Source organism: Sitodiplosis mosellana, unplaced genomic scaffold (assembly GCF_009176505.1).
Source record: "Sitodiplosis mosellana isolate CC-2019 unplaced genomic scaffold, AAFC_SMos_1.0 Smas_scaffold_6166, whole genome shotgun sequence".
Lineage (NCBI taxonomy): Eukaryota > Metazoa > Arthropoda > Insecta > Diptera > Cecidomyiidae > Sitodiplosis > Sitodiplosis mosellana.
Window position 1 is genome coordinate 3,173,237 of NW_022601407.1, and position 19,189 is coordinate 3,192,425.

At 39.0% G+C, this 19,189-nt stretch overlaps 1 protein-coding gene across 4 annotated transcripts in view; it reads right to left on the reverse strand.

Annotated features, from left to right (window-relative positions):
• Nucleotides 1–19,189, reverse strand: part of LOC129575007 (protein O-mannosyl-transferase TMTC1-like) — a 26,682-nt gene continuing 7,493 nt past the window's right edge. For 3 of the 4 annotated variants that reach the window (XM_055457761.1, XM_055457762.1, XM_055457764.1), the window contains 11 exons: nucleotides 11,151–12,548; nucleotides 8,351–8,528; nucleotides 7,375–7,448; nucleotides 6,637–6,957; nucleotides 6,215–6,404; nucleotides 5,890–6,011; nucleotides 3,347–3,625; nucleotides 2,587–2,730; nucleotides 1,951–2,150; nucleotides 1,595–1,730; nucleotides 1–1,489 (listed from right to left, as the gene is read on the reverse strand). In XM_055457761.1, coding sequence (XP_055313736.1) covers nucleotides 664–1,489; nucleotides 1,595–1,730; nucleotides 1,951–2,150; nucleotides 2,587–2,730; nucleotides 3,347–3,625; nucleotides 5,890–6,011; nucleotides 6,215–6,404; nucleotides 6,637–6,957; nucleotides 7,375–7,448; nucleotides 8,351–8,528; nucleotides 11,151–11,878 — 3,198 coding nt within the window. In that variant the 5' untranslated portion in view covers nucleotides 11,879–12,548 and the 3' untranslated portion in view covers nucleotides 1–663. Of the gene's footprint in view, nucleotides 1,490–1,594; nucleotides 1,731–1,950; nucleotides 2,151–2,586; nucleotides 2,731–3,346; nucleotides 3,626–5,889; nucleotides 6,012–6,214; nucleotides 6,405–6,636; nucleotides 6,958–7,374; nucleotides 7,449–8,350; nucleotides 8,529–11,150; nucleotides 12,549–16,595; nucleotides 17,309–19,189 lie in introns of those variants that run through there. The other variant, XM_055457763.1, reaches the window with a different exon arrangement.

The window sequence follows — 19,189 nt, forward strand, 5'->3', positions numbered from 1 at the left end:
TTTTTTTTTTAAGTTGTGTTGTATTTAATCGCTAGAAGAATATAGAAAAATAAGAGCTTTTTCCATTTTTTTGGTTGTATTTGCTTGATTTTTGTTGTTGTTGTTGTTGTCTTAAATTTGTATGATGTAATATAAAGAAATCGATTTTTTCTTTTGGTTACTTTTATATGATGGAGATGGATTTATGAAAAAAATGGCAATTTAAATAATTTGCTTGCGTTTCGACGTCGTGATGTGATATAGTTTTGTTGTTGTTGTTGTTTTCGTTTGGTGTGTAATGAATTGTGTGATTTCTTGGTGAAACTCGGTATTGTTTTTACCTCATCATGTGCTTCTTTTTGTATCATAAATTACTTAAATATTTTGGCATCATTTTGTAAATGGTATTACATTTTCTTTTCATTCATTCATTTCAAATGTATTCATAAGCTTCTTAAATTGAATGTTTTGATTTTGTTGTCATTATTTGTGTGTATGTGTTTTTTGAGAGAAATGAAAATGTTATCAATAAAACTTGGGAATCCGTTTCAATTTGAAAACGGTGTGTGTGTGTTTCATCGTCGATGGAAAAACTTTCAAATGAAATGGACTGAATGAATTTCAAGTGTCGGTTGACGAAATGAATGTGGCATCGGCGGCGAATTGTATGAGCTATGATTCGATTTAAATGTTATCAAGAATGTCGGTTAGAAATAAGCGCGATATAAATGTATTTTGTGTTCGTAGATTTGGCGATTTGCTTGCGTTGCCAATTTCGCATGTGGTCAGTGGATTGAATGTGCACTGTTTTCGATGTTTTCTGGTCGTTGCTGCCGCCGCCGCAGTTGCCACATCACTACTTACATTTGTCGTTGTTGTTGTTGCGGCTGTTTTGGCATCCTGAGCTGCTTTCTTGTCGCTACAATTGCGTACACTTTTATTCCATGTAACACATCGATCGTCGACGATTAACTCATCATGTTTGCCGCATAAAATCGCTGACTCGGATTGCAAATCATTGGCCATGGTTTTGCGTGCGGTGGTATTGATTTCGGTGAGTGTGGCAATATTTACACCAACATTTGTCCGCATTTCCGACTGTATCGTCGTTACATCTTCGTTACAATATTGCTTTTGATACATGGAGTCTTGAAGATTCGTGTGGTCCCGACCAACATCATCATCGTCTTTGTGCTCATCGTTTGAACTGTTTTTGTAGCTGTCGACGGTCGCATCGCTTGAAAAGTTCAATGGTGGCGGTGTCAACATTGAATTACCGGTTGTTTCATTTCTTGTACTGTGTCCACTGGCATCCACTGCCGTTGCCATCGTGGTCGCTGTCACCGTTGTCGTTGCTGCACTTAATTCAGCCTCATGAAATGATTCATTATTTTCGATGTTGTACAAATATGCACGACGCTGCAATTCAGTTCGTATGCTCCAGTTGCGCAAATAAATGTCAATCTTATACGAACGACCACCATGCGCTAACCGATAAATGGTCTGAAGTCTGTAAAAGAGATCAAACGAGAGGTAAAACATGATGGCATGAAAATTGAGTACGAATTTCATTTTGAACGAGCAAATTATTTGCTTTGCCCCCAAAAACGCCTACCTCGACATTAGCAAATGCAATCGCGACCATTGACCCAATTTTCGCATTGACTTGCAAATACCAGTAATCGCTAGCTTGTTCGACACATTCTGTTCGAGTATCCGTTGGAATGTATGCATTGCAGCAGGTGCCAGTCCTATTTTTGGTGTCGTTGTTGGTTCAGAATAGATAAAGAGACGGCCGGGAGAATGGGTAAATGGAAAATTTTGTACCGAAAAGTGTAATAAAGTAATTGAATATAGTTAGGTGGAAGAAACAAGCATACACGAACAATTGTGTGATCACAAATGGGTATCAAACGAGATACAGAGGAAGAGAGAGAGAATGGGAGACATAAAGACGAATTTTCTATTTACCGTTGTTTAGAAGCCATTGTCCAAAGGCGAGCCTCAATTCCAAATTGTCGGGATTCGCTTTTATTGCATCAGTTAAAATAAGAGCCGTCTGACTTCCACGATGTAAACGAAACAATTCCAAATGGGCTTGAACATATGTCGTATCGATTTCAGTGCATTTTCGTAGCATTCGGATCGCGTCATTGGTTCGGTTTTTTTTCCTGTAAAGCATGACAGCAGAAAAAGCCAAGGGAATAAGAAAAGTTGGCAGGCACCGGCATAGCGAGTGCGAGAGTGCGGATGAGAGAGAGAGAGAGAGAGAGAGAGAGAGAGAGAGAGAAAGCGGAAGTGAGAGGAAATCAAGTGAATGTTGGTCAATAAAATCACAAAATGTGGACGCATAATAAGTGTATGTGTTGTGTCTTTGCATACACACATGTCTCCCTTTCTCGTTGGTTAGTGGTTCGTTAATATGGTGTGTTACAGCACATCGGCACAAAATGCGAATGCAGATGTATATTGTATAATGGTATGTAATAAAAATTCTTTCACTGAACCACGTCACACATATATTCCATACTTCTTCTCTCACTCTCCTTGTCTCTCACTCTGCGTATGACTATTTTCGGGGATGGTTACAAGGAAATGGTCACTTACAGATAGAGTTGTCCCAAATTAAAATGAGCATTTACATGCGTTGATGCATAAGTAATGGCCGATAAGAAATGATTCTCAGCCACGTCTAAATTATTGACTAACGTTCCTAAATTGTTGTGAGCACTTGCATACGTTGGCCACAATCTGCCCAGTTCATAGCAAACGAAGACCACAAAAAAAAAAATGGTAAAAGAGAGTGGAGAAAAAAAAGTTAAACATTAAAAAAAAGTTAAAACATTTTTGTATGAGCACAAATGATGGTTGGTTGGTCGGGAATGGGCTCAAGTAAATGGTGTAAATGGGATGATGCTGGGTAATATGGATGCTGGGTTACGACACATACACACACACGCATACGCATACACAGAGAGCGTGTACTCATGTCAATAATTCGAAATTGTGTTGTTTAATTATCCGAGTGGTGCAAATGAAAGCAGTCAAGTGAAGGAAATGCGGATGAATTGAGTGAGCGGGTGGGCGACCAGGCAGTCAGTCGGATGGATAAAGAGTGGAGTTTATCGGATATTTATTTGTTATGCGTGAGTTTTGTGCCCTCTGTGTATGTATGTGTGTGTGTGCCTGGGTGTCTTTATCTGATGTGCCATTCGCCTAAGCAGAACGGGCACACGATGTATGCGGTTGACGCGCACTAGAGAACCAACTGAAAGTATTTTCTTATACAAACATAAATTACAAAATTTAAAAAAAAGGAAAAGAAGAAGAAGAAGAAGAGTAGCAAAAACAGTAGAACAGAACAAACCTTAATGCTTCCCGATAGTGTTGCTTGGCTGTTTCATGTTGAAATGAATCCTTTAGGAAATTTCCGAAATTGTAGTGCATCTTGGCGTTGTGTGGCAGCACTCGAAGTCCGGCTCGCAGCAAACATTCACGTGAATACCAATCTCGATTACGTGTTATTGTTTTACAGGTGCCAACGGTAATTAGCAGTATTCCCATAAGAATGATAAAGCTGCGGTATTTAGACATCGTTTCCCACATTATTTGCGCACCATAAACGACAAGCAGAACGCAGCCCAAACTGTTTATGTGCGTTTGTATGTGTTTTGCAAAATGCATCAAAGCGAAATTTTGGCGAAACGCACACACATTTCCAAAGGAGCGACAGCACGCGCGCGTGTGTGTGTGCATGATGTGTATGGTTGTCGATGAGCGAATCGAAGTGAGCGGGCGCGCACACCAGCAATAGCATGGACAACACATCCAATGAGTTTTAATGTCGATGATTACACGTGCGTGCAGAGAAGATTCAGAACACCGTATCATATCCCCCAATGGCAAGCCGAAGTCCAAATCGAATAATCAACCCCGAAGAGTGTGAGCGTTGCGACCGAGTAGTGATAGAGTGGGTTCCATTTGACACACACCACATGGGAATATTAAATGATAAAAACAGAAATCAAAATGTCAAAAATAGTACAATAACAACGACAACGACAACGACAACAATAAAAATGACAAAAACAAAGCATAAACGGGGAAAAAATGGAACTTCCCATCCATAACTAAATTCCAAAATCCTCTATCAATACAATGCAAACATGCGTTTATCAGTGCTTTTGAAATAGGATCGAGCATGTGTGTGTCTCTGTGTGTTTGTTTCAAATTTATCGATTTCACAGTTTGCGTGTTTGCATTGGACACATTTCGAATGACAAAAAGCCAAATTGACCAATAGACCGAAACATCCAATGGAAATAGTGTTTGTAATCGCCTGCTCTCTCTCTCTCTCTCTCTCTCTCTCTCTCTCTCTCTCTCTCTCTCCATCTATCTATCTTCCATGGAACATAAAAAAGCGTTCAACTAAATTGCAATACTAGATGTAAATAGAAATGGAGGGATGACAAAAAGTTAGCAGGACCTGCGGCTGCTGTTGCTGCCTGCCTGCCTGTTCTCGAAACGGACAATGCGAATTCTCATTTCCGCAATTTTCCATTGTCTAATTGTGTTTTATAAACGACGATCCATAGTCCAACAATGAGCCAACAAGAACATTCTTGCGATCTCGCGTATTCATTTTTATTATAAAATGAAAACTGAATTCCATCTAGATTTATTATTAAAAGCGAGGAGAGAGAGAGAGTGCGCGTTGGCAAAAATGCTCAATTATTCAACCTATTTAGCGGATTTGCGTTTACTCTTTGCCATTTTCGTCCGGACATAAAGAAAAAATAACTGGAAGGCAAGAATTTGGAAGCTTCAATGGATTTTCTTATATTCAAAGGAAAAGGTTTCTTATTTTCCATCCTTTGTTCAAAGAAATTAGTTCCAATTAAGATTATTTCAGACACACACACACATTTAGAAAAAGGAAGAGAATGAGATGAAATCGCAACAACCGAATTTAATGAAAAAAGCTTAATAATTAGGCGATACTGTGCTTTTTTCAAATTAATTCCCACCCTCGTTCTCTCTTTCTCGATCCTCAATCAAACTGAAGTTCGGGTATTTGGTATTTCTTTTTCGAAAAATGCAACGCTGGGAAGAAAAATAAATTTCAACCGATTAAATGAGTTTCAAATAGAAAAATGGTGAAATAAATCCTCAACTAACATACATACACACACAAAGCGTATATTTTGGTTTTAAATATTAATTATTTCACAAAACGAATGAAAGAGTGCTAAAAATGTGAGCACTTAAGCGAAAGAGAGCGAGTGAGTGAGCACGAGGAAGCAAATGAGAGAGTGTCCGTGTTGAAAAAGTTATTCAAGCATTTTTGTTATTCAAGCTCAATGCTTTCTAATTTATGCGGTGCTGTGATTTTTCGTGGCTTTGCCAACGACACAGTACTCGGTGTATTGTGTATGTTTGAATACACCGGGATCGGCTTTTTCACCTTTTGTATTGACGTGACTCAAGCACATAAACGGCTCACCAACGTTCGGGGGATGGATAATTCGTTTTCATTTTTGTGCACATAAAAATGCAATTTACATCTAGAGAATTTTCCGTACACATGGATCGGGTAGTTGTGGGGGGGGGGGCAGGCATAGACAGGAGAGAGAGGTGGCCTAGAACGAGTTTTACCGATTGAAACGATAGGCCACGTCTCAAAAAGTATTTATGTGATACTTAAGAGCGATTTAATGAGCAAATGACGAATAAACAAAAACTATAACCATAAATAAGACTATTCGGTGCTATTCTCGATTGATTGTAATTTTGTGTGTGTGTGTGTGTGTTGTTGTATTTCCAGTTTGTCGTTCCAGTTACACAATATAGCCTATTAATACCATGGATTGGATGGGGGGTTAAATTGGATAACCAAATAGATATTCATACCTGGGTATATAGAGAACACGTTCGGCAACAACAAATCCAACGGTAACAAACAAATTGGTGGCTGGTAAGAATGGCAAAATGAGCAGCAAGACACCTAGCATGAGTGGTGCATAACGTTGACTCTGTAAACAAGAGAAAAACAACAAAAAAGAGCAAAGAACCGAAAAACAATAACATGAAAGAGAAGAGAGAAGAGATATTAGGCAAAAAAGATAAATGGCATATCAGTAAATGTGAGGAGTAAACAGTAAGCAAGAGAGTGAGATGCGTTTTTAATTGCAGGATATCGAAAATTATGATTATTGAACAAGCAGAAGGTTCTTACCTCAAAATCGAGAAGGCTTTTGTGCAGCATTAAGATGGTCGATGCAAAGGCCCACAGTGTTAGCAAATTTCGAGGATCACTGATTGATGTGAGCAATGGTATGGATCCCATCTGCCAGTCATGGCTCAATGTTGATGGACATAGCACGAGCCACCAATTAAATGCAGCCAAATAGCAAAACGTTAACATTCTGTGAAGTTGAAAATGGGAAAATTGGAAAGAAAGACAAGAAGAAAAGAGAGAGAGAGAGAGAAATTTGAGAATTTGCAATTTTGATTCTCTAGCTGTGTTGTTGTTGGTTGTTGGTTGTTTATTTCTTTTTGCGTTCAGCTTATTTTTCCATTAAACAGAATGACGTTTTGTGTGTGTGTGAGTGAGTGTGAGTGTGTTTCACCAAAAGATTATTGGTGCAAATAAATTACCTGACATAAAAACTGGGATGATATGCTGTCGGATTATCCTGTTGTGAAAATTTCGGAAATGATCCTTGCAACAACGCCAATCGTATAATCAGCAGAATGCCCATTGATATTAATAATTTGGAGAGACGACGATAGCATTGTTGACTTTCCGGTGTCCAATGAACATCGACCAAAGTACGTTTTAACGACGGCCAACAACGATACAAATCATACGTTAAGTTCACTAAAAATACCGTAATGCCCGTCTCTTTCGATAGCATGGATATACCACCAAATAGTATGCTTAGCCATGTTGATGCATTGTCCGAACTGTACGCTTCCCTGTGTTTTTTTGGTGTGTTTCCCCCACCGTCGTCATCGCCAAAAAGTCATCATCGTTTGCAAGAATGAAATAATATGACAAATATCATGTTGTGGTTAGTAAAATAGCGATTTCGATGCGTCCAACCGAAAAGGCACATCGATTTATATAAAATTGTGCACACCGAATTTTGTGTTGCGTGTACATCGAACAGGAGGATTCATTTAGTTTTGCAGAGTGCGACTCATATACACGCACTCGCACACGGTCATTTCGTTGCGGTTGAACGAAATGAAATTAATTGATCAATGGTTGAAAAATGGTCTCATAAAACAAGAGATGGATTTTGATTGGATGCGACACGATTGCCGACAGCTGAATATACGAATTTCCGCACTTTGAATTTCTAATTATTATTTGGTTTTTCATTTACTTACCCATGGTAAACCAGCAACGAAATCAAAAAGAATATACAAGCTAAGATATCGGCACGGCCAACAATTCCAGTGACCTGCAAGACAAAAAAAAACCCAGAATACAAATTAGAAATTCATGATGAAAACCACATCGTTTGAAATGTACACCGTTTCTATTCAATGTTTAAGTACAACTTTGCATTTTGTTTCTCATTTTGAAAGAAACAACAACAACAAAAAAACAACGATAACACAAGAGCATTTAGAACAAGTGAAAAGCTTAATTTCACAAAAGAAAAAAAGCATATTTTGCCATTCACCAGCGTCCGAAACAATTGGCAATTCAAATTTCAGTTGTTTTTCGCTCAAACATTCTCGGTAAAACCAACGAAACGCTCTTTAGCACAAAATTCATTGGGCTACAAAATCTGTTAGAAATTCCGAGCCAGGGAGGGAGAGAGAGAGAGAGAGAGAGAGCGCGAGCGTTCGTGGAAAAATGTTGCAGCAACATTTCACTTGCCCATGATGATATGACAAAAATTCAATGAACTAATCGGATTTACTCGACTCTCTGAAGCGAAGATTAAATGCATAGCACCATAGTCAAGAAGCTATAAAGTTTCTCGCACTCCGGCAGAAACATACACACGATATAGCGTATACGGAAATTCCATGTTTTAAATGCCTCGAAGGTGAATGCAATCGAATGGGATGACGCCGTTCATTCAATGTTGTTGCTGTACATTGGCAGAGAAACCGCAACAAATTGAAGACAAATCATTTGTAACAACTAATCCGAAACTGGGGTTTCGCATGGCCAAACACAGGCACGCATACACACATACATATGAAATGTGCGATCGAAATGAAGCGCCATATGCCGATGGTATGGTGAATTGGAAGCGAGAGTGAGATATAGAGCTTTTCTCGTTCTGGTATGTCTTAATATTTGTGCAAAAGTTGACTTTAGTTTAAATACACTTGAAACAATACTTACCGCTTCACTGTGGATTGGATGCACAGCAAATATAATGCCCGCTATTATTGCAAAATTATCTTGAAGACCGGCCACAATGATACAAACCCGAGTAAATAGTATACAAACAATGGCGTGCATTAAAATATTTGTAAAATGAAACCAAATCGGTTTCAGTCCAAACAAATAGTAGTTTAATCTAGAAAATTTTGGTCAAACGAAAGAGAAGAAGAAGGAAAAAAAACAGTCAAAATATTTATTTATTCTTTTGTGTGTGCAAAGTGAGATAAAGAGAGAGAGAGAGAGAGAGAGAGAGTCTCTGTGTGTGTGTGTAGTGTCCTATCTTTATACATATATTGGAGATTGTGGATTCGATATTGAATTGAGTCGCTTGTTTGCATGTGTATAAAATATACAGCGAACGGCTTAAACTGACAAAACTACGGCACTCTATTCGAAATAGTGGTGCAGCAAATTCCTTCCCAACTTGTGAAAGTGAGTGTCTCTCACTTATTCACTGGTTTTGTGTGTTCACTCTGTGTGTCCGTTTCATTCGCAAGACGAACACTGGATTATTTGCTTGAATTGCTTGATGCGCGCTCTGCTGTGCACAACTCTATTTGCATTTTGGTCTGTATTTGCCAGTTAGCTTTTTGCTGCCCTCTGTTTTCTCTCATTGGATATTTCGATATTCACCCAAAGACTCACCCAGCAGCAAGCAGCAGCAGTGAGAAAAAAATATGCATAGACAAAAGCATGCCACGAACCGAAAAACGAACAGAAGCTGCTGCTGCTACTACATTGCCTCGTCGAAGCTGAAACACGAGCAAAATAAAGCGAATGAGACAAAAAGAAAAAAATTTGCTTCCCCATTCGAATCGATAATTTTCTCGTTGTTTGCAAAAAAAATGGGAGATAGCGACCGAAGCGAAATGGGAATGTGTAAAATTTCCAACGAATTTAATTAGAACAAAGCATTAAACAACACTAGCATAAAATTCAGCAATTGTGTGTGATAAAGTTCTTTTGGACAGTGGCAGCGAGCATAAGAGAGGGAGGAAGAGACTGAGCAGTGAGCACACATATCAAATGAGATCAGAGGAACGGCACAACGACAGCAAGATGGCAAGCCAACAATGGCAGTTGTAGTAGTAGCAGCAGCAGTGGCAGTGATGTGGAAGGCAATGTGCATTTGTGCACGTGTGTTTGTACGCATTTGCGGTTTATTTTCAACGCAAATGCATTAACTAGATTAGTTTACGTGGTCAACAGTACGACATCTTCTTAGATAAGTCTCTACATGGATTTTATAAATTAAATTACATAAATAATAACAGAACTGAAGAGTGAGAGAGAATGAGCGAATGCGGCAAGCGTCTTGTATGGCCTTCCGACCTGAGGCTAGTCAAATGTGTTTGCCCAAGAAATGCCTGGTAAATATTTAAACTCCCAACTACATACACACACATATATCCACAAAAAACAGCCAGAGCAACAGCCGAAACCGAAAAGCGAGAAACAAAACAACAACAACAAAAAACACCCGAAAAATAACAATCAGGAAAACATGATGAATTCAAATGAAGTGTGTTCGTGTATGTTTGCTCAAAAGTTGGCCAAAATTACCCGAAATGGATATGGCAAGGTAAATATGGAAGTTGAAACTTTTGATAACGACGAATTAAATGTGAAAGACGATACGTAAATATTGTTGGGTGAGAACAACAACTAAAAGGGATGAGGTGCGGGGTGTTTGTTTTATGGTGGGGGGAGGAGGGCGGTGAGGTGGCTGTCTACAGCGATTCATTGGTGATATTCAAACAATGCAGACTAATACATAATGTAGAAGAAGAATTGCATTCGAAACTGAAACGGATGGCGTATATGCTCCGAATAGAAATGGCCAAAAATTTGCGTTCCGTTTCATATGATATGCAAGTGATGTTTGTTTTTTGCATATGACTTTATTACTTATTCGTCGTTCGATTTGCTGGAAGTAGAAAGTTGGAAAATCCACTTTCCACGTCCGATTCGGCAAACACACACACACACACACCATACCACATCTCGAATGGAACGAGAACAAGAGACACATTCCCAAGATTTTTAGGATGTGTCTTTTTCTCCCGCTCATTCGTTTGTTCGTTCTTTCGATCGTTCGACCAAAAGCACACACAAATTTCTCTGCATCGAAAGTCTAATTCTTCGAATATAGGATGAAATAGATGAATATTCAAATCTTGGCAAATTTGCCGAAATGACTTCGGGTAGGGCGATTTCAATTGTAGATTGATAGATACACCTGACTCAGTCAGAGTTAGAATTGCCGTACGTGCCGAATGTTGAGCGTATCACAAACGAGAAATGCGCGCACGCGGCTCAAAACTGCTTGATTGGATTATTTAGTGCTATTATGAGTGTGTGTTTTGTAATGAAATTGAAAACAAAAACGCATTTGTTCCATTTGGGGTGGTAAATGAAAATGGCTTGAATCGAAATGGATTTCGACGGAGCAACAGTGGCACCGGCACCACCATATCGAATGAGATGTGCTGTGAGTGTGTGTCATATGAGAGAGTGCCAAGGTATAAAACGCATGAGTGGCAAACAGAGATTTTTCTCGCATTAGATGCACACAAATACTATTTCGAATTTGAATTATTGTTATTGTATAATCTAATGATGAGTAAATATTGTATGTGGTGTGTTATTGTTTATAATACACATTTTGCACTTGCTCTCGCACACACACACACACACACGCACACTGGATATCTAGAAAATGTGAAAATACATACACACACCCATATATATCGCTTACCTAAATGATAGAACCGTTAGCGGTCGATATGATTTGTGACTGTTTGCATCGTCCATTGGTGTGCCCCAGAAATCGTTAAAAAACGATCGCGTTATTTTATTGGTGCCAATAACATCCTTGTTCAGCGTAATGGCTGGTATATCGTCGTGTACAAAATCTCCATTAATACCGTTAAGATACACCATCACCGCAATCAAGCTGATCAGAGCATACGCATAAATGTGATTACTCTTTTCGCTGTTACCGCCAGCGCCGCCACCGCTACCGTTGTTGCCATGTTTGCTGCTGTTTGAATGCTGTTGCTGTTGCTGCTGCGGGTGATGATGGTTGGTATAAACGGTGCTATTTCCGGTGTGTCCATTCGCAGTACCGAACGGGCTACCGTTGACTGTTCCAGCATTTTGACAACAATGATGATTGTTGTTATTATTATTGTTGTTGTTGTTGTTGTTGTTGTTGTGATTACAGCTGATTTCACTTGTAACTCGGCTGCTAAAACAGGCTTCGCCCCATGATGATGTTGACGACGTCGACGACGATGAAGATGATGATGCCGATTTTGTTGGACTTCGTGATGGTGTACCGGCGCCGTTGAAGATTTTCACCGATTTAGGCGTACCACCACCGAAAGTGCCGCCGCCGCCAACGCCAATGCCGTTGTATCCGTTGTGTGCGCTGCTGGCGAGTATTTTTTGTGACGGCACTATAACTTTAGGACGAATTTTCATTGTAATCGCATTTATTGATTGCTTTTAACATTATAATATGTTTGGTTCAAGTCTATTATTTCTTCTCGTCTCCGCTGCACTCCTTATTCAATTATTCAGCATGTATAATCCGAATCGGAGAAGAAGTTTTAAAAAAAACCCAACCAATATCGAACTTGAGGCCCGAAATGTTCGGATATTTTATACAAGTTTGATTTGTTGCCTAGTGCACGCCTGTGAGCCTGAGAGTGAAGAGTAAGCGTGTATAATTTAAAGCATGCGATCGATAAATTTATATCACTTCTTGTACAACAAGAGAGAGAGAGAGACCACACCGAATTTATAATATCAATTATTGATGGGTGTTCATTATTTTTTCATGTGCATTTTCGGTGGCCCTCACAGTGGGGTTTGAGTGGTATAATCACACGTATTTGGTAATCCAAAGTGCACAATTGACGTTTATGTACTGGCTTCGTTCCCGTCCAAATGATTTATTTACAACGCTGTACGGTTCTCACCACGTCCTCTCGTGTCCGATGCGTCCGAAATCAAACTTCAATGTTTGATTTTACTTTATAATCAAATTGTATGGCGGCGGCCACATGCATGAATTGTATTCAATTTGCCTCCAATTTGATGGACCAGTAATTTCATCTTCTCAATAACGTGTGCATATGTTTACGTGTGTCTGGAAATAGACAAAACCGAATAAAAATGAGAATGACATATATTGATATGGAATTATGAATGTTTACTTATGGGCTTTAGTCAAAATACTATTTTTGGGGATATGAACGGAGAATATCCAGAGCGATGCATTTTTCAATTAAAAACTTCTCCATCTCGGACTAGAGCATATATCTATTTAATTATTATTGACTGTTCCAGCCAACTGTAAACTAAAAATGTATGAGCAGGCAGGGGGCGACGCAAACAGTTTGATAGCCAACTCAAAATTGTTCACCATACGCAAATAAAGCGAAATGAAAATTGGCATGACGAGAGAGATAAATTTAATGTTTTTATACGAATATATTTTTTTTCCACAGCAAATTATTAATTCATAATTAATTCCGTTCTCTTGTGTGTGTTTTTTATTTTCAATTTTTAAAAGCTTACCCAAACAAGTGAAATATACATACATCACAAACATATATATTTAATTTTATATTATATATGAAAGTGTATGCACACAATTTATTTTTAAATAGAGCCATTTCACTGAATAATGTAGCTCTCACTCTTGACTGTGTGTGTATGTGTACATGTTTATTTTTTTTTAAGTGGCGTGCGCTGTTTATGAAACGTGGCTGCAAATAAATGCCGAAGCTTAAGCGAATTTCAACGTACATCATTTTATTAATAAATGACTTACTTTGAATAGACAGTGAGTGTGAAAGAGGAAAGAGGACGAGAGAAAGAGAAAGTAGCCGGAATTTACGGATAGCTTTATGTTTCGCCGAACAAAAAAAAAATCACAACTGAACACACAGCTATCCCGCTGTCAACATCATGATTTTGATGCAACGGTGCTAGTTTCATGCAACCGGGATTGTTTGTTACACTATTTCACTCTCTGACTAGACATTAAATGGATGAAACGATGCGCATATAATTCGTGTACAATTTCAGAGCCGTTTGGACAGATTAGTTGTTTCTTTCTTTTGATTAATGATTGCAAACAAAGACTTTTAGTGGTGCCCATTTCGATGCGATTGTTTTCTTTGTCTGGAAAATGCGCGCGAGCTGTATTTCGTATTTGTTTGAGAGAATCAGGGAGAAATGGAAGAGTGAGAGATTGAAAGAGTGCATGCGATTGAATATGAGATGTAGCGAGAAAGAGAAATAGAGAGAATTTACGCGCGAAAGTCAGTAGCAGTGTGAAGATAAAACGAAAATTATACTGAAATTGGGCTGTAGTATCAAAATGATGGAAACAGTTCAAAAAAGCGTTGTGCGTTTCAGTTGTTTCTTTTGTTACTGAATTATAAATCGTGGTCGGCCTAAATGGTCGCGAGAGCAGCTTATAGAATGCAAAGTATGGCATTGCTTCTACCTCCTGATGTGAGAGATCGAGCAAGAGAATTGAGAACGAATGTCCTATTATCACAACAAAAACGAAATGCCAGTATTGCTGCCGTCTACGACAAACACCACCGCTTCTGCCAACAATTACAGCTAAACGACAGTGATGACGACGACGAAGACGACGGCGGCCGTGGTGACGATGGCGACGACGACGACGAAATACATCCGCTTTGATCTGAATGGCTAATGGAACAAAACGAAAAATAATATCACATCTCAATGCAATGCACACGGAAGACAATCAAATAGCCGAAAAGAAGTTAAAAAATAGATGAGCAAAATGTTCGAGGGAATAGAGATGGTGCGAGAATGGGTGGCCGCGCACGAAACGGAAATGCAAATAAAAATGGCTTGTGTGCGGCATGTGCAGTGGCTGTTGTACACATAGAGAACCGGGGGTAGAGAGAAAGAGAGTGAGAGAGAGAGAGAGAGAGCAAGTGAGAAATACAAATACAACTGGTCCTAAATAATTCAGTATCCCATTATGCAAATGAGTTATTTTATAGTGGAGACGCGTTATGCTGCTGATACGAGCTAACATACCGAGCACACGATGTGTTTTGAGTTAGCGAAAATGCGCTCACGCTCACTCTCTATCGCTCACATACACACAAACGGAATACGGAAAATTTGTGACCAAAACCATCGAGCAATGGCAATCGCAATGCCAAGACAAGCCAAACGAAATAATACCGAGTGAAGAAAAAAAAAGAATAAAATAGAAGAAACGAAACGAAATGAAAGAAAGAAATAAGCACGCAGCGTACAGCGAGGCAAAATAAGAATGGCATAGTAGGGGAGGAAAAAGAGCATAAAAGGAATGAGCAGCGAAAAAGGATTATGCTTCGTTTGCACATATAACTGACACACAAATGACGCTTTATTTAACTAAATACATGTGTATGCATAATGCATAATAAGCAAGGCAAATGTTGTAACTGATGACAATAACAACAGCAGCAGCAGCAGCAACGCCAACAAAACCCCCATTGCCCATGTTGTATATACGTATCTATCTGGAATTTTTACGCATCCAAGGACTGATCTGACAAATCGTAGCCCACTGCCAGAAAAATCATGTTTTTTCCGTCTCACCACTGGCTCTTTTCTTCGATGACACCGCTCCTTTTTCCCTCTTACACACGCAATTTTTCTTCTACAATAAACAGACAAACACTCGCTTCACTCTCTCTCTCAATCGCACTGGCTCCCAATGGCTCGCACACAAACGTCTCAAAACTCCTAGTCAAACACTTGAGCAATCGAGAGTTTCATGTGATGAGCTAAAAATCGCCTGCACTTCTTCTTTTTTTCTTACATTCTTCTTTTCACTTTGTCGCCCTTCCGATTCAATTCGCGTATTCGCACAGATACAAATGTTGTTTTCTTCACTCTCACTCTCTCTCTCTCTGCCTCTTTTTTGTGTGTGAATAAATTGCCGAGGATTTTCCGCGTTTCTCTCAATCTCTCGCTCTCTTTGATTCTCATTTGGCACATCTTCGACTCGACAAGCCACTTGCCCCTTGTCGAATGTTGTATGTCCTTTTAATAATGCATTTATTGCGTTTTTCCTCATTGCGCGCTACATCGTCAAAGCTTTTTTTTGTATTTTCTCCTCTACATGCAGCTTCCTTACAACGATACCATTTCGACAATGGAAAAAACACATGAACTAATAAACCCCGGAAGAGTACAAGCGAGGAAAAAAACACACATACGCACACGCACACAATGGGAATCACATGGTGATTTGGAACGAGGTGTACAACGAACACCTTCATCAACTATGAAACGTGGCACACACGGTGGCACCGGTGATTTCATTTAAACAGACAAATTTTCAATTGTCACCTAAAACACGCTAAACGATTTTCTATTTGCGATCTCTCTCTCTCTCTCTCTCTCTCTCTCTCTCTCAGCCAGGACCGGTAGATAGTAGTTGCGGTTGTTGTTGTTTTTCACGGGATTGTTTCTTTGAATTTGTCTGTGTTTTTGTCTTTGGCTTAAAAATCTGTTGCTGGATTTTATTCGAAAGCTCATAAATGTATTGCGGCCGATTGAACAGACAAGCGAGTGAAAAAAGGTGTTTCAACGAAAATTGAAAATTATCAAGGAAATTGGTGACTACTATCAAACCACACAGCAGACACACGCACACACATACAAACGCACACATTTTTTCCCATTTACTTGATAATACAAATGAGAGACAGAGAACAAGAGAAGGAGAAGCATAAAATCAACAATAACCATTCATTCGAAATCAATGGGCAAGAAAACAATGGGGCAACCGAACGACAAACGAATATTGTAGTGAAACAAAAGAGAACTACGATGACGGAGACGACGTGCTTTTGCCGTTACACTCTCGCCTCGCTCGCTCGCCAAGGTACACAGAATTATACCAAACAGGCACGCAATTCAATGGCTGGGCTAAATTATTTTCGAATGGAAATCGAAACCCATAAAGCAATCACACACTCTGTCGTTGTTGTCGTCGTCGTCGTCGTCGTCGTCGTCGTTGCCGTTGTTTTTCTCCTTTATACAGGAAAAAAATAAATTTCTTCCTGTTTAGTTTTCATTCTGTTCTGGTGCTTTTTTCTGTCCGAAAGCAAAAAAGAGAGGGAGAACGTGTGTGTACACTTACCCTTTATCACCGCCGAATTGTTTCAACCAATGGAATGTTTCACACACACGCAAAATCCAATTGAAAATGCTGTTATTTGTGCTGTCAAATCGACATTTTTCTGCGGCTTCGATTTTGCTTTGACTTGATGTGGTGGTGTCTGGTTGTTTTTTGTGTGTCAGATTCGTTTAAACAGAAGAAAAAAAAACAGTTTTCCGATTTTTCTATGAATATTTTTCCGCTCACTGGTGGTGAGTTTTTTTTCCCTCCGCAAATGTATATTCAATCAATCGTTTAGTGCATACACCAATCAAAAAGCACACTCGGAATTGTGTAACCGAGACGATGGAAATCAAATCAACAATTCAGTCTATAATTTATTTTTGACGGGCGATTTTTTTATCGCTGACAACTTTTTTTTCCATAGCACACCGCTTTTTTGCACCCTCCAAAAATGAAATTTACACTCAAAAATTAGAATTGAACAGAAAAAGAGAAAATGATTTTTTTTCTGCTCTGTAAAGAGTCAAAATTCACCACAATTATCGAACGGGAGAGAAATGATGGGAAAAAAAATTTGTGTTCTTTCTCACTAACTTTCAAAAGTTGTGTTTCACTTCCTTATTCCGACTTAAGGACTATACCTACAAAAAAATATAACACACGAATCAAATGAAGCATATCGTAACACTTCTTTGTTCCGTTCAGTGTGAATGTGTCTGTTTTTCTGAATCAGATTCTGATTCTTGTTGTTATTTTTATTGTTTTTTTTTCCTCTCTTCGGCGGGTTACTCCACGCATATGCGCATGTGTATGTGTGTTTGCTACGAAGCACACAGGAGCCGAGAACGGTGCTAGTCAGCGTGTTGGTTGATGTCGTTAATGTTAGTATATATGTGTGTTTGAAGCGGGTGTTCGTATCGGTTTGTGTATGGGTGCAAATTGAGTGGTCGAGTGAGCGAGTGAGCGAGCGAGCGAGCGCGTGTGTGTGTGTATTTGTTGTGTCATAGAAGGGGGTTTCATTGCTGGTAGGCGCTTTGCAATTGACACTGTGCGCGTCGCGTTGTGTTTGTGTGCTTTTTCCATTTCTGGATTTTATAGGAAAGTTCCGTGTTCCGAACCGATGTTCGTGAAAGTTTTGTTTTACGTCTATTTATCTGTGCGCCATTATTTTAGGGGGGCAATATTCGTTCGTGCCATTCACTTTGGTAGCAGTATATGGTTTGAAATCGAAACACACGGCGGCTTAACTGTATCAATGCTCACTCACTCACTCTTTCTCTCTCGGTGCAAGTAGTAGAGATAGAGATACACTCTCTGTTTGCCGAGTGAATCTGCATGCCATGCTCAATATCTTTCATTTGCTTTTGCCAGTTCTCTCGATATGACACGGCTTCTACCGAATATCTGTACTGTCGTGTACCAAGTGATAGCGTGCGAGCGAGCGAGCGATCGATCGAGAGAGAGAGATAGAGGAAAAAAGGTTATGAGTGCGGAATAAAGCTTTTATCGTGGCCTCAAAGCAATTCAAAGGGTGTACAATGTATATTGAACCGAAACAACCAATCATCCAACGGGAAAATAACTCTTTTCATTATGTCACAATCGCAACGGCTCTTTATTACCTGAACCATTTCACAAATCATTCATTACTTTGGCAACTTTTTTTCCCCCTATATTGTCCTTCTCCTCCCTCGCTGGCGCATTCATTCATCATTTTACTCCATTCAGATTCAGTGAAAGTCTTTTTTTTATTTCATTTTTTATATTCATTGATTTTCAGCTCATTAATTACGCTTTTGTTTTAAATCATGGCACGCATTTTAAATTTTGAGATGGCCTTTTGTTAAACGAAGAAAAAATATGAGGGGAGCAATTGGGAGCAACTTCAATACACCTTTTTCATTTTTCATTAGTGAATTGTTTTCATTTTTGATATTTTTTTTTCGGAGTAAAAATTAAAATTGAATTGTAAAAAGGGGGGTCTTCAAAATGAACCAGAAGAAATGAAATTGGAATTGAAAATACAAATAGATTCTAATATTATCATTCAATTATCAGAACTCGAATGTAACTGATGCTAAATAATTCAACCAAAAGAACTCTTTGAAGCTGTACTTCGCTTAAAAGTGGAAAACCAAAATGGAAACGATATTTGAAATTGAAATTGATACGAAGCATCGAATGAAAACTAAACGGATGGTAGAAACGAAACCGAACCTGAATTCTAAACTGAAAATGAGATTCAAAAGCAGAACTTTTGAAAATATCTTCATTGAGGTAAAGTTGCGACGCGCGCGATAAACAAAAGAGAAAAATTTTGAGAGCGAGTGAGTCATGTGCACCCTATAGACCCTATGTATATTGGTTGGCTGGTATGCATACATAGCGTGCAATTGGAACATATTACTTTAGTGTCCCTCTACATTATACATTTCATATCGTCTATAAATATTTGAATAAAAAGAAAACAACATGATTGCATGCACGTAGCGACAAACCAACAGAGCACTGAGGAAAAAACAAGAAATCCACAACACCAATTCGGCACGCACACACACATACACCGTGAGCATAATACAGCACTTCGAACTCCCGAACTTGATGCCGAAATC